This window comes from Gymnoscopelus microlampas (assembly GCF_963454915.1).
Source record: "Gymnoscopelus microlampas genome assembly, chromosome: 17".
Lineage (NCBI taxonomy): Eukaryota > Metazoa > Chordata > Actinopteri > Myctophiformes > Myctophidae > Gymnoscopelus > Gymnoscopelus microlampas.
This window is the reverse complement of record NC_139954.1, coordinates 20,261,945-20,276,959: the sequence shown is the minus strand read 5'-3', so window position 1 is coordinate 20,276,959 and position 15,015 is coordinate 20,261,945. Positions and strand designations below refer to the sequence as shown.

At 43.4% G+C, this 15,015-nt stretch overlaps 1 protein-coding gene across 1 annotated transcript in view; it reads left to right on the top strand.

Annotated features, from left to right (window-relative positions):
- Nucleotides 1-14,766, top strand: part of col4a1 (collagen, type IV, alpha 1) — a 55,900-nt gene extending 41,134 nt beyond the window's left edge. Inside the window, exons 28-52 of the mRNA XM_084083943.1 lie at nt 223-327; nt 981-1,078; nt 1,909-2,059; nt 2,653-2,766; nt 3,030-3,197; nt 3,467-3,556; nt 3,807-3,959; nt 4,640-4,738; nt 5,626-5,715; nt 6,464-6,603; nt 6,783-6,909; nt 7,055-7,135; nt 8,459-8,557; nt 8,701-8,751; nt 8,990-9,175; nt 9,333-9,466; nt 9,691-9,763; nt 10,212-10,283; nt 10,383-10,511; nt 10,644-10,742; nt 10,860-11,072; nt 11,216-11,393; nt 11,504-11,618; nt 12,481-12,653; nt 12,956-14,766. Coding sequence (XP_083940069.1) covers nt 223-327; nt 981-1,078; nt 1,909-2,059; nt 2,653-2,766; nt 3,030-3,197; nt 3,467-3,556; nt 3,807-3,959; nt 4,640-4,738; nt 5,626-5,715; nt 6,464-6,603; nt 6,783-6,909; nt 7,055-7,135; nt 8,459-8,557; nt 8,701-8,751; nt 8,990-9,175; nt 9,333-9,466; nt 9,691-9,763; nt 10,212-10,283; nt 10,383-10,511; nt 10,644-10,742; nt 10,860-11,072; nt 11,216-11,393; nt 11,504-11,618; nt 12,481-12,653; nt 12,956-13,037 — 3,020 coding nt within the window. The 3' untranslated portion in view covers nt 13,038-14,766. The remainder of the gene's footprint in view (nt 1-222; nt 328-980; nt 1,079-1,908; nt 2,060-2,652; nt 2,767-3,029; nt 3,198-3,466; nt 3,557-3,806; nt 3,960-4,639; nt 4,739-5,625; nt 5,716-6,463; nt 6,604-6,782; nt 6,910-7,054; nt 7,136-8,458; nt 8,558-8,700; nt 8,752-8,989; nt 9,176-9,332; nt 9,467-9,690; nt 9,764-10,211; nt 10,284-10,382; nt 10,512-10,643; nt 10,743-10,859; nt 11,073-11,215; nt 11,394-11,503; nt 11,619-12,480; nt 12,654-12,955) is intronic.
- Nucleotides 14,767-15,015: the final 249 nt, after the last annotated feature.

The following is a 15,015-nucleotide window of genomic DNA, read 5'->3' as shown; positions in this document are numbered from 1 at the left end:
AGAATCAATATTATTTTTTACACCTAAGCACAAATCTATGCTAACTGTACTTTGTCTTTTGATGTCATGACATTACAAATGACTTAACTTTGTTATTTAGCCTGAAAACAGTATTGAATATTACAAGAATGTAATTAGAATCCAAAAGTAGAAGCTGGTTTACAGTTTCCGGGGTGTGTGGGAGTTGGAAGTGTTTAACGTGCAGCCTGCCTTTGGCCCCAGGTGACAATGGAGTTCAGGGAGACCACGGGTTACCAGGATTCCCTGGACTGAAGGGCGATAGAGGTTCACCTGGAATTGGATTGCCAGGCCTACCTGGCCCAAAAGGTATGATATACATCCATAGACTGTAAAAAATATGGACAAAGGGAGCCCCATTGGTTTCTACAGACCCGTTTTGAAGCCACTTTTTCAAATTCACTATCTTGGAACGTCTGGTCCCAAAAAGCAACCGGATTGAAAACATAAAGTATTTATGAAAATGTTTACTAAGGTAAAACAATCAAGTGTAAAGTCTGGCCAAACGTTTTTCTGCAGCCAGCAGGAGGGGAAATAGTGACATCTGCTGGGCTATTAATCAGAACTGCAGGGGAAACGGCTTGTCCTTATTCGATTGTTAAGACGTGACGTTGCGCCCCGCTAGAATAACTTCCGGGTCCAAGTGTTTTAATGTTAATAATAATAATGTTAAATCATAATAATAAATAAATACTTTGTACTTCTATGATATTAGCCTTAAGACCCTTATTAACCCTCAATGGTTTATTTCTGAAAAAGGAGGTTATTGTAAAAAGATTTACGGGTTCCAACATGTTGTTTACAATGAAGAGTGGACGGCGCTGGTGCCTTTTGGACCCGGACGTGACATCGGACTACAAAATTACGTCAGACTTAAGAACCGAATTGGCCTCATCTTAAAAACCATTACCTAGGTTTGGATGGGTCCCTTCTCTGTTGCTCAGATTTTTCTATTTTGCCAGGATTCTCTGGAATCCCCGGAGCCCAAGGTTTACCAGGAGAGGCAGGAAGACCAGGACAAGATGGTGGTACAGGAAGATCTGGTGTACCTGGTCCAAAGGTGTGTACGTCGCGTCGTGTCGCGTCGCGTCGGTCGTGTCGGTCGTGTCGTGGTGTGGTGTAAAGTAACCAAGTACATTTACTGAAGTACTCTACTTCGCATTGAGACCAGTTGCTACCTATACGTTGTTATACCTTTCAATCCGGATGCCACCTCTGTGTCTCATTAGTTGTTGCTATAATATAGTAACATCATTTTTTATTTCTTATTTTTAGTAAGAATTTGAACGTTTTCAGAAAACTATGGTTAGGTTTTAGAAGGCGTTTTTAGAATCGGCCTCAGGTCTAAATGGGTTAAGTACAATTTTGAGATCTTTTTTACTTTACTGGATTATTTCCAATTTGCAGTACTTTTACTTCTACTCCACTACATCTCAGAGGCACATATTGTACTTTTACTGAACTACAATTGTAGATTTTGATTGTTATTACAACAGATACATTACCCACTTCAGCCCTATATACATTTCGGCCTTTTGAAAATAGCCGATCTACAAGCTCACAATCCGTCGCGATGAGACGCATTGTGAGCTTGAAGATCTGCTATTTTCAAACAAATATACATATTATACATTGGAAAACTTGTGAAACGGGACATTCTGCATAATGAGTACTTTCTACTTTTGATTTTGATACCAATACTTTTGAACTTTTACTCAAGTAAATGTTTCATTCCTGACTTTCAATTCCTGACTTTCACTTGTAACAGAGTATTTCTACATTACAGTATTGATACTTTTACTTTTAACTAAATGTGAGTACTTTTTCCACCACTGGGCACATGATTCTCTGGGAGATTTGAATGCACTGTAATGAATGTGATCTCTATAGGGTGAACCTGGACGAGGTCTGCCAGGCCCCAAAGGTTCACAAGGCCAGGCAGGAGTGACTGGCTACCCTGGAGAAAAGGGTAACCTTGGTCTAGCTGGTGTTCCTGGACAAGAAGGACAGACAGGACAACCAGGGCCTCAGGGAATCAAAGGTAGCGTATTTCCTACAATCCTTAGGCACGTCAAATGGCTTTGTCTGTCTAACCTACTTCATTTGAACCATCTGGGCCTATTCAGTGGTGTTTCTGCCGTCTGTACACTGTAGAAAACCAGTACGCACACACACACACACACACACACACACACACACACACACACACACACACACACACACACACACACACACACACACACACACACACACACACACACACACACACACACACTGATTGGTAAACCAATCCTGATGCCATACATCCCAATTTGAAGGGAAAATCAGAATTGTATCCCCCCAGTGTTTGCCCTTTCATTGAATTTAGATGTCACCAGAGGTATCAGTAAGCAGAGATCACTGGCTCACACACCATTGCGCCATCACAAACGGTTCCATTGTTATTAACTGGAAAGGAGGCATGGTTTAATCTTCTAGTGTCATGTGGAAGGGACATTTGGGTGAAAGAGGCTCAAAGTGGAAACTGTTATTAGATTTTTGTTTACTGTATCTATGTGGAAAAAGAAAATCTAAACCTGGTATGAATGTGTTTGTGTCTTTACGTTGACCTTTACCTCTGCTCTTTACACTTAGGTGACTCTGGTTTCCAAGGAATTCCTGGAGATGTTGGTCGATCGGGCCCCCCAGGGCCAGGTCTGCCAGGAGCCCCTGGACCCGAGGGACCACCCGGTGAACCCGGACCTTACGGTGAGTGAAACGCTCCAACATGACAATTTTAACCACTTAACCGCAAATCTTTTAGCAATTACTTCCAAAATAGTTGATCTACAAGTTCACAACGCATTGTGGTACAACGTGTTGTGAGCTTGTAGATTTGCAATAGCATATTCATTTATTTTTCTTTGCCTATAATGACTTACCAAAAAATGTCTCATTTGACCACAAAAACTTCCAGAAAATCACTGAATGAATTTCAAAGTGTGTGTGTCTGTGTAAATGCACACATGCAGGTCCATCTGGCACAAAGGGGGACAAGGGATTTCCAGGTCCTACTGGCCTGGACATGCCTGGACCTCAGGGAGATAAAGGAGCAACTGGGTTCCCAGGACTAAGGGGAACTAAAGGGTTCGCAGGTCGATCAGGCCCGGGAGGCAGAGACGGGCTGACTGGAGTCCAAGGTGAGAGACTGTCACACTGCAGACCAGGGCTTCCCGAACTCTTTCAGCTCCAGACCCAAAAGACAAATGTGGTAAAAAATGTATTGAAAATATCAATCTACAGGCTCCCAACGTGTGTGTGTGTGTGTGTGTGTGTGTGTGTGTGTGTGTGTGTGTGTGTGTGTGTGTGTGTGTGTGTGTGTGTGTGTGTGTGTGTGTGTGTGTGTGTGTGTGTGTGTGTGTGTGTGTGTGTGTGTGTGTGTGTGTGTGTGTGTGTGTGTCTTTCCTAGGTCCTAAGGGAGAGATGGGAGTCATTGGAACACCGGGATTCCCTGGATCGCCTGGATTTATTGGAACACCTGGAAATCCTGGTTCGAGAGGTGAGAGAGAAGATTTTACTGTACACACTGTACACACACACACACACACACACACACACACACACACACACACACACACACACACACACACACACACACACACACACACACACACACATTTATACAGTATAGTGTGTATGATGTACTGCTAAACTACAATTACATGATGCCGTTGCTGTGCTCTATTCTTGTTTGGCAGTCATAGAAGATTGATTTAGCAACCCCTCTTCCTTTTCTTCTTCTTTGTCAGGTGAGCCTGGTGGGACTGGACCAAGAGGAGGGTTTGGTGACAGTGGACGAAAGGGAGAGAGGGGAGAGCCAGGTCTGCAAGGCCCTGCTGGGAACATGAGTGATGTAGATATGGAGCACATGAAGGGCGAGAAAGGAGACCTCGGAGACAGAGGTACAGTAAAAAACACTTGCTTATTACATACTTAGACGTTGCAGGGACAACATGAAACAATAGGATGTTGTTGGTTCATTATGTGACATCAAACCTGAAACCAGTTATGTTAAGTTACTTTGATCTGGGATACTGCGATGGGGCATCAATCTGGGAACCCATTCGGTAAAAAATCCTTAGTTTTTGCCTCTGGTAGCACCACCTCCTTTTTTGTGTAAAACAGGATTTCGGTTTGGCTCCACCCCTATCTTAAAGTCCACTTCCTCCCGGGTGCTTCTGTGTTTGTTCCTACTAACAGCATGTTTAAGGCGCTCTTGAGAGATTACTGGGACATTTACCCTGGTGTCCGAGATTCTGGGCATGTCATAATAATCTTCGGCGAAAATAGCCGATCTACAATTGTGCACGTTGTGGCGACACATCGTGAGCTTGTAGATCGGTTATTTTTGACGACAAGATTTGATTTGTTGAAGAGGGAAAAAAGGAGGGGAACAAATACAGACCACTATGGGGTTTAAGTGGTTAACTGAGGCTTTATTGAACAGCAAGAAAGGGCGGTTTTAGGATTCGAGTTACATTTGCACCCAGGATTATTACGTGGTACTGTATCTCTGTATATAAACTGGTTGGGTCGTCGGGGAGCTGTAAGTGTTTTTTATAAGTCCATGTTTTGCTATCAGGTACCCCTGGCCCCTCTGGAGAGAAAGGCTTCCAAGGTGTGCGTGGAGACCCTGGGCTGCCAGGGGCGAACGGAGAGGATGGTCAACCTGGCCAGCCAGGTGAGCTTACCCAAAATTATTCAACAGTAACCAACAGTGCATATGTGCAGTACTGTATGCAGTATATAATTAGAGCAATACTAGCAGTACATAGCCATCTTCCTTCTTTTTTTGGAAAATAGTGAATATAGCAGGTCTAAGCTCACAATGCATCGCAATGCTATTCATCATACAAGGAACTATATAGGGCTTAACACATTCATTGCCAGGTATTGATTAATTAATTCATCCACCACTGCCAGTGGTTTTACCTTATTTTTAGTCTTTTTGACGATCCACTGAATTAATTTTTCAACCTAGATGTAAACAAACAATGTCTCGGTGGAAAGACAAGTCTCTCTTCTTTCCACCGGAAAAAAACATTGTAACTGCGATTGTCCGTTCTATAGTTATCGGCAGTTGAATATAGCTTGTTTTCACCAAAAATGCAATCTGTGAAAAGAAATCTGAGATAAATGTATTTTTATAAATCTCTCGAAGTCAAGGCATCATTCATAGGTTGGCGAAGAGCGCCCTCTAGCGCAATCACTAAAAATCACAAGATGACGTAATATTACGTCATTGGCAGTCAAGCGTTGGATTTGAGACGACGTAATATTACGTCCATGCCATTGCAGTCAATGTGTTAAGTGGATAAATCATCTCATCTCAGTGACTTGATGTTAAGGAACTTCTCTGGCAGGCCTACAGTAAAACCAGTGTTAATTCAACCCTTTACGGGTCCATTTTTAGACTGGACAGTCAGATTATTGCTGTGTACAGATACATACATGTACTGTATATACCATGTACTGTATGTATGTAGATAGAGTGCTTATAAGATTTCACTTCATTTCTTCGTACACTCACACTATTTTTTATATCTGGGAATGTTTGACTTGTCTCAGGTGAGAAAGGAGATCTAGGAGAGCCAGGAGAGCCAGGCAATGTTGGGCACCCAGGTCACAAGGGCGACAATGGAGAGATGGGAATACCAGGTATGAAACCCCACATGCTCCAAGATGGCGAGCACTTAGCTAGAGAAAAGCTATAAGCAATCGGTCATGTAAAATCAGATCTACATTTCCACATCATATCTTTACCAATATGGGAAACCATCGCCAAATAAAAAGGAAAAACAGCGCCCTCTGCTGTTTTTTACTCTTTACTTGGCTCTGGGGGGAGCTCGATGGAGCACCCGTGCGCAAGGAAACCAAGGTTTTTGGTCTGCCTTCAGCGCTCTACTTCCGGTGGTGCGACTACGTTTTCATTCCCACTAACAATATTTCTCCACGGAACACTAACACCAATTCTCCCAAAGAACATGGATCGTTTTGGTTATAAGCCCACTTGTTTATATGATGAAAGAGCAATTTAAAATGTTACTAACTTTCCGTGGTCTTGTCGGCTTCGAGGACGCTATCGTTAAATGAGTTTCGGCTTGTTTCTAGTGGGGAAGGAACGGCACACACGTAAATCCCGCCCACTACATTTGATTGGGTAAAGCGCGGCCTGCTTCCTGATCTGAAGGCACGGCCACTTGTAGGCCAGTGCGTACACGTTATGACGAACCCCCTCGACAGATTCAAACGCAGAGCAGAATCTGTTCTTGAGAGATTATATCTTTACCAACAATGTCTCTTTGTGTGTGTGTGTGTGTGTGTGTGTGTGTGTGTGTGTGTGTGTGTGTGTGTGTGTGTGTGTGTGTGTGTGTGTGTGTGTGTGTGTGTGTGTGTGTGTGTGTAGGCCCACATGGCCCAAAGGGTACTAAAGGTGGGATTGGCACCCCTGGTCATCCTGGGTTCAGAGGCACAGATGGGTTGAAAGGAGATAAGGGATTGGACGGTGATCCAGGTATAGGCTTCGCAGGACCACCGGGAGAGAAGGTAACTAATCAGTCACAATAGCACTGGTTGTACAATTAACATGTTTTTACTTTTTATATACCCCAACCTTCTCATGAATCAGCAATGCCTTTCATCAGTCAACAGCTTCCTTATCTTTCTACAACTGTTCTCCGTTCTGTTCTTCCCTCTCTCTGTTTCCTGTTTCTTAATGACCACAGGGTCAGACAGGCCAACCGGGATTCCCGGGTAACTCTGGAGATAAGGGTCATAAGGGTGGCATGGGCGTGCCAGGTATGCCAGGAACACCAGGATCAAAGGGAGAGCTGGGAAACATTGGATATCCAGGTCAGAACTCACTCAGTATATCATGTCCTGTATTGTTGTGCATCTGTGTGCCAGCCATTGGCATGTGTTACTTTAGGCTTACTTATACTCTCTAATGCGGTGTGAATTTGTGTGTGTGTGTGTGTGTGTGTGTGTGTGTGTGCAGGTCAGCCGGGTAGACCAGGAGACAAGGGTATTTCTGGGCTGCCTGGATCATCTGGAGAGCCGGGTCGCCCAGGTCGGCCAGGTAAGCGACAGACATGGTTATTTTGATCATTTTGAACGAGAAGATAGACACACTTGCTGTTGTAGATATTGTATTTATTTGTTCACCTATTAGCACCACTAGCAAGTAGAGATGGGGATCAAAACCGGGTTCTATGAGGAACTGTTTCAGAATTTCTCAAAACCCCCAAATCCACCGGCTTCGAATGCTATCAATGCATTGAATGGGAGATTATCACGTTTTGTCAGACCATTGAATGGGCGAGTAGGTGACGAGTAGGCGATACACGGACCTACCCGCGATTTGTCAGACCATTCATTGGGCGTAATCAGGAGCTACTGACCTACTTTGGAGGCGGAGCAGTCCCCACAACAATATTTACGATTCTGTGCCTATCGGTACATAACTCCAACGGCGCTAAGTAGGCTCCAGCTCGCCTGAGACTGCGCGCCTCCGTCATGGTCCGAAACCAAAACAACCAAAACCAAAACCGAAACTGAACTATTTAAGTCATCTCCGTTGGTAGGTCAGTATGTCTTGATACACCCAATGAATGGTCTGATAAATCGCGGGTAGGTAAGTAGGTCGCCTACTTCGCCCATTCAATGGTCTAATAAAAGGTGATAATGTCCCATTCAATGCATTGATAGCATCCGAATCAGGTGCCAAGTCAGTAAGGTCTGATCGTATTGATACTGCTATTGAGTTTAGAGGATTCATGACGTGACATTATATCTCGAGAGACAAGTCATGTCATTTAAGTCAAATCACTGGTGCACAAACGGTCTATTGTCTAATATACAGTAATGTTTTCATTCAGTTGAACACATCAGTGTGAAAGCAACTTAATGTTGCACATTAGATAAAAACCTAAAAGCAAAATGTATATACATGTACCATTGTGCAAACTTCATTAATTTAAGTTAAGAAATAAAAAACAATACAGTTGTGTTAAGTACGTAGTGTCATCTTTCTCACCAAATAATATTAGTTTTAATGAAGTATTAATAAAGACTTGTATTGTTAAGCAGTATACAATATTGTATCAGAATCAATAAAACATTTTGAGTGTCGGGGATCTGAGAATGTACAGTATGTGTTGATTGATTATATTGTTAGTCAGTTCAAACTACTTAGGTTTGATTGATTGAAACCTTTATTTATTCTCGAAAAGAGCATTTGCAATGCTGTCAAGATTACATACACAAGAATCAACAATTAATATATATACAGATATAAAACACAGAAACAACTTAATAATATCATAAGGTCACTTGGGATGTAAGGAGCAGCATGGCCTCTAGTAGTAGGCAACTCATTGTGAGAAACATGGTCTCTCTATAGGCGAACCAGGCCGGCAAGGTGCTACTGGTCCACTTGGAGAGAAAGGAGAGGCTGGAGTGGATGGCATACCTGGATCCTCAGGAGAGAGGGGAGACCCTGGTCAGTACTAGAGGAATTAACACAGAGAAGTCCAAAGCACTGTACTGATCACCTGTCTGTGCTGATAACACATACTTAAAGTAACAACATTACAGTTAACAGATCTCTTTAAAGTGTTTATGTCCCACTATCCATCTCTGCAGGGTCATCGGGCAAGGGTTTCGCTGGCACCCCTGGACAATCTGGTGGCAAAGGTAAGAAAGCTTCCATCCAAGTGTGAGAATCCATGTATGGATAATGATATGTGGACTTTAAGGCAGTGGTTCCCAACTTTTTCTGGATCAGGGCCCATGCACACACATCTCAAAAGTAATGTTTTGTAAACCAGCATGACATGAGACCTTTAAGGTTCACAGCTTCTTTCGGTCCTCATTCAGTCAAATATAACAGAGCCTCAATTAAAATGCGGTCGCTTCTCTTCTGCCTCACCAGGTGACAAAGGCACTCCTGGTTTCCCCGGCACACCTGGTCATCCAGGGATTCCCGGGGTCAAGGGTGACAAGGGCTTTGTAGGCACTGAAGGGCCCCAGGGTGGGACGGGAGAGAGGGGCCTCCCCGGAGCCTCTTTAGAGGGTGCTAAAGGAGATCAAGGAGAGCAAGGTTCTCCTGGAGATTCAGGTATGCCACACACCAGTTGCGTCTAAAACACACACACACACACACACACACACACACACACACACACACACACACACACACACACACACACACAGGCACGCACACGCGAACACACACGCGAACACACACCCTTCATCCTCTTCTCTTCATCCAACAGGATCACCTGGAGCCCCAGGGCCATCTGGCGTGCCAGGCAGAGAGGGCCCGAAGGGCGATAAAGGAAACCATGGCTCCCCTGGCATCCAGGGGGAGATAGGACACAAGGGTGACCATGGAAATACTGGACTTCCTGTATGTCACTTCTAGACTCTTCCATGACTGTTACCACATTTCAAAACAAACAGTTCAATTATTGGTCCTTTAGACCCTGTTATAACTCTGTGTGTGTGTGTGTGTGTGTGTGTGTGTGTGTGTGTGTGTGTGTGTGTGTGTGTGTGTGTGTGTGTGTGTGTGTGTGTGTGTGTGTGTGTGTGTGTGTGTGTGTGTGTGTGTGTGTGTGTGTGTGTGTGAGACAGGGACAAGCTGGCCTTCCAGGTGTAGATGGACTGAAAGGAGAGATGGGATTACAGGGTGTTCCTGGCTTCCCAGGTGAGTGACCTATACACACACACGCACACACAAAAAAAAACATTATTTCTGTTAAATATGTGTTATTAATTAAGGGCATTGTTTGATCATATCTATGTTGAGCTGTCCATGGTGCTGAAACTGCACATAATGCATTTAACTTGAAGTCTGAAAATGTACTTCTTTTTTTCTTCTTCTTCTTCTTCTTCTTCTTCTTCTTCTTCTTCTTCTTCTTCTTCTTCTTCTGTGAGTGTGTGTGTGTGTGTGTGTGTGTGTGTGTGTGTGTGTGTGTGTGTGTGTGTGTGTGTGTGTGTGTGTGTGTGTGTGTGTGTGGTAGTTCAGTAAGTTTTTGTGTGTGAGAGACTTGTGTGAATCCATTTACTCTGAAAGGAGTTTGTATGAGAGAGGTTGTCTGATTCACTTAACATACATAATCTGGGTTTAACACTGAATTTCAACTATACTATAGGTCCGAAGGGTGGAGGCGGGACACTTGGATTCAAAGGAGAGCTGGGAGACAGAGGATTCCCAGGAGAAAAGGGTAAAAAGAGAGAGACTGTGTGTGTCAATACAAGCAACCAAATGTTATCTGTTTCTGTCATATGTTGCAGAGGTTCTCATGATACACTCTGTTTTTCAGGTAATCAAGGACCCCCTGGGCCCCATGGCCACAATACATTTATCAAAGGAGACATTGGCTTCCCAGGGCAGCAGGGTTTGCCAGGACCCCAGGGGCCGTCTGGTCTGACCGGCCTGAAAGGGCAGCAAGGTGAGAGTTTACTGAAAAGCTCAGTCAGTTATCCGAGTGTCAGGCAGATACAGTAATCAGTTCACTCATATGAGTTAGTATTCCTATTATCTTAACATTCCCCCTTTCTATCTTGTGATGCCCCTTTTTCAGGTGTGACAGGCGGCATAGGGCCAAAAGGTGATGAGGGTCACCCTGGGTACAATGGCCAGTCTGGAGCCAAAGGAGAGCCTGGCTTGACTGGGCCATCAGGTAAGAGTCCATGGAATCCATTAGCTACTATAGGCATGTCTATCTCCGGTAACACTGTCCCTTTGTGAAGTCTCTGTGTTGACTGGTCCTGTCCATGTCCAACTTGTCTCTTGTTAGGACCCAGAGGCTACCCCGGCCCCCCTGGACCGGACGGTGTTCCAGGTCAGGTGGGTCAACCAGGCCCCTCCTCCATGGATCATGGTTTCCTAGTAACCAGGCACAGCCAAAATGTGGACATTCCGCAGTGTCCTGATGGCACCACGCTTATCTATGATGGCTACTCGCTGCTCTATGTACAAGGCAATGAACGCTCACATGGACAAGATTTAGGTAAGAGAGAGAGAGAGAGAGAGAGAGAGAGAGAGAGAGAGAGAGAGAGAGAGAGTTACAGAAAAAGAGAACAAGTTATATATTAAAGTTAGCAGGAAATCGACATGTAAACTAAGAAACCCAAACCTTGTTGTGTCACGTAGGTACGGCCGGGAGTTGTTTACGGAAGTTCAGCCCCATGCCCTTCCTGTTCTGCAACGTCGACAATGTGTGCAACTACGCCTCCCGTAACGACTACTCCTACTGGCTATCCTCTCCTGAGCCCATGCCCATGAGCATGGCACCCATCACTGGCCACAGCATCAAGCCTTTCATCAGCAGGCAAGTCAGCTTTTGAGAAAAGACGAGTTGTGAGTAATCATAGTACTAATGTATTAACCTGTTTGCAATCGCATGCATATTTACCTGTTTTCATACATTTATGCATACAGGTGTTCTGTGTGTGAAGCCCCAGCTATGGTGATAGCAGTTCACAGTCAGACCATCATGATTCCATCATGCCCCCGTGGCTGGGACTCTCTGTGGATTGGCTACTCCTTTGTCATGGTGAGTGCATAGCCCCATTTTGAACCAATCCAGGCCTCCTTTTGTGTCTATGAATATACTGTATGAAATGTATCATCAGAACATTGGCGTTTCAATCGGGACAGAACATTTTTATACATTTAATGTTATGATAATTCTAATAATATTTGGCTGTTTTGGGGAAGTTATATGTTGCATTTATTTTGCATTACTTTCAAAAAACATCTTTTTAGTGTCTTTGAGTACCTACTGTAGAAAAGCTCTATATAAGTCTAATGTAAAAAAAACAACAACATTAAACAAACTAAAAAATGGCCCTCCGCACTGTCCACAGAGCTCACACCTCTGGCAGGCTGGGTTTCCTAGCCAGGGCTGTGCATGTTGTGGGTTGCAGCCTTCAGGACGCAATTAAAGGAAGGCAATTACAGGCATTACAGTGACTCTAAGTGAAATAATCTCCGCCTCCTGACCTGGCGGCCTAGTGGAGATAAAAACTAAAAGAAAAAAGGAAAATTGATGATGCACAAAATGAAGCTCAAAAGAACTAGGCATAATGGAAGAAGAATGTAATGGAGAACAATGGCACAATAATGTTATTAGTATTAAAATGCCATTTTAGCAGTCTAACTGTAATGTGTTACCCCCAACACTGCCCGTTGTCGTGCATTGGCTGTTCTCTGGATGTTTACCTCCAAAAGTACTTCCTTGTTTATATATTGTAGCAGTGATCGTGTTTGTGATGAATAAGTCACATAATAACAGTGAGGATGTCTGTCTGTCTGTCTGTCTGTCTGTCTGTGTGTCTGTGTGTGTGTGTGTGTGTGTGTGTGTGTGTGTGTGTGTGTGTGTGTGTGTGTGTGTGTGTGTGTGTGTGTGTGTGTAGCATACCAGTGCCGGTTCTGAGGGCTCTGGTCAGGCCTTGGCGTCTCCTGGTTCCTGTCTTGAGGAATTCCGCAGTGCTCCCTTCATTGAGTGCCATGGTCGTGGTACCTGTAACTATTATGCCAACTCCTACAGCTTCTGGTTGGCCACCCTTGAGGACGATGAGATGTTTACGTAAGATAGCCAGCCACACACACGCGCACGCGCACACACACACACACACACACACACACACACACACACACACACACACACACACACACACACACACACACACACACACACACACACACACACACACACACACACAGAAAACTGTTATTCATACCCTGTTTTGTTCTGTTTTGATTGAAGTGTCTTTTGCTGTCATTGACTTAATTAAGCTTTTTGTCGTTTAATATTCTATTTCTCGCAGAATTACTGAATAGAGGTCGCTGAGTAGCGGTTCTGATTCACTTTCTTTATCTTAATTCCAGGAAACCGGTCCCGACCACATTAAAGGCGGGAAGTTTGCGAACACACATAAGCCGCTGTCAAGTATGCATGAAGAGGACATAAAACCCTGGACCCTGGACCTCTCCTCCCTTACGTCTGACCAACTCCCCGGCCCCAAAAATGAGCATCTCCCACGTGGCTTTACTTCCTGGTTTGTCTGTTTGTTTTGTTGTTTGTTTGTTTTTGTTTTTTACAAAGGATGGTGCTATTTCCCTGCATGTGTGAGTGGAGAGATACAGAGACGTTGTTTGCAAAACAAACTAAAAGATCATCAAAGATCACAGACCAGAGCACTCACCTCAGAGACCAAAGCCACGTGACCCAGCTCCATGCAAGAACACTTAACTAACATGATCAAAAAGTGTCTCTAATGAATGGCGCCCAGTTTACCACTGCACTGAGTACATACCTACCCCCAACCCAAAAGTAAACTGGTGTCCATTTTGAAGTCTGGTGCTATTGAGTCTTATAGCATATTGAATCTTATCTGCCTTATTCCACTTCAGTATGTTCTTTTTTATTTCCCCTATCAGTTGGTGTCCCATCATCAAAGAGTATTAATAGATATTATAATTGATCTTTCACTTTATTTTTTTGTCTTATTGTTAACACATACTAATGTAGGATGTGCGTTTCCACTGGTTACAAATGTTTGTCATTGGTGAATCACAATGTGTTGCCAGCACACAGATGTAACAATGGCTCTGTTGTAAATATACTGTATTGCATTTGTTTACTATCTAACATACTCCACCATATACTTTTCAGGTAATTATTGCATTAATTTCTTTATGTCCATTTTTTATTTATAAGATTTCTGAGAATATGTTGAACTTGAGTGGATGTGAGATATGTCCATAAACAATGAAGCAATATGTTTAAGTAGAAAACCTAACCAGCGTCTCTTTGCAAAACAGCACTGAAATATCATTGGTAGGTTTGTGGGTGCGTGTGTGCGTGCGTGCGTGCGAGTGTGTGTGTGAGTGCGTGTGTGTGTGTGCTTGTATATCCATAGATACAAACCTGAAAACACATGTGCACTGGTTAGAACGTTGCTTTTAGGACATGTCCTTACACACTTTTACAGGCTCTCTGTCAGGAAAATGTTTATCAACCATATCTTGCCTGAACTGTACTTCTGCCGGTGAGATTCCTTTTTTCTAATGTGGATCCCAAAGAATTTCACGTGTCTACATACTTACATGTAGCTTGTACTTGCTATTCCACTGACATACTTGATTGTACCCTCTGTGAGTTGCTTTTATTCTCCTTCGGTTTAATGCAAAAGCCTCATTTTAAGGGTCAGCTTTCCCAGAGAACAGTTGTGTTTAGTGCCTTTAAGGACTGCCTTACGTTTCATTTCGATTTGGAAGATAGGGCCTAATTCCTGCGTGTGCCAAGTGGAAGAAGGCCTCTTGAACCTCCAGCACAATTACTGCTACTGTATGTCTCCTTCAGAGGTGTTTGTCATTGAATATCGAGATATCTTGATAACTGAATCGTTTTCTTTATACAAATTATAACAATTACACTACGCTGACCTCAACCTGTTTTTTTAATGTAAATTGTAAAAAAAAAATGCTCCATGAGTCATGACATACACTCAGTATTAGCAACATTTTTCCATGACAGCAACCTGAGTACTGCAGAGAATTAAGTGAGAATGTTCTTGGTATTAACCTGAAGCATAATATGTTGATTAACAGATCAGATATTTTGTAAAGAAAAAATGTTCACCACCCAATCCTGTGTTGTGTAATTCATGCAATAAAAAATATTTGTATAGGATATGGTGTGGGATCAATAGATTGTCTGTCTGTCATGGTCATTGTCCCCGAACGCATGGGCTGAGGCTGAGGTAACCTTACTTCACCATCGCACCAACAGCCCTTGAGGTGTTCTTCTGGATGTTAACTTTCAGAACATGCTCTGTAGTTAAAGCTAAAATCCTTAAGATTCACGTTCTAGCCTGGATTCAAACCCCAATTGCTACTGCTGAGCTAATACAGAAACACCCAGGTAAATGGTGCATTTTTATAGC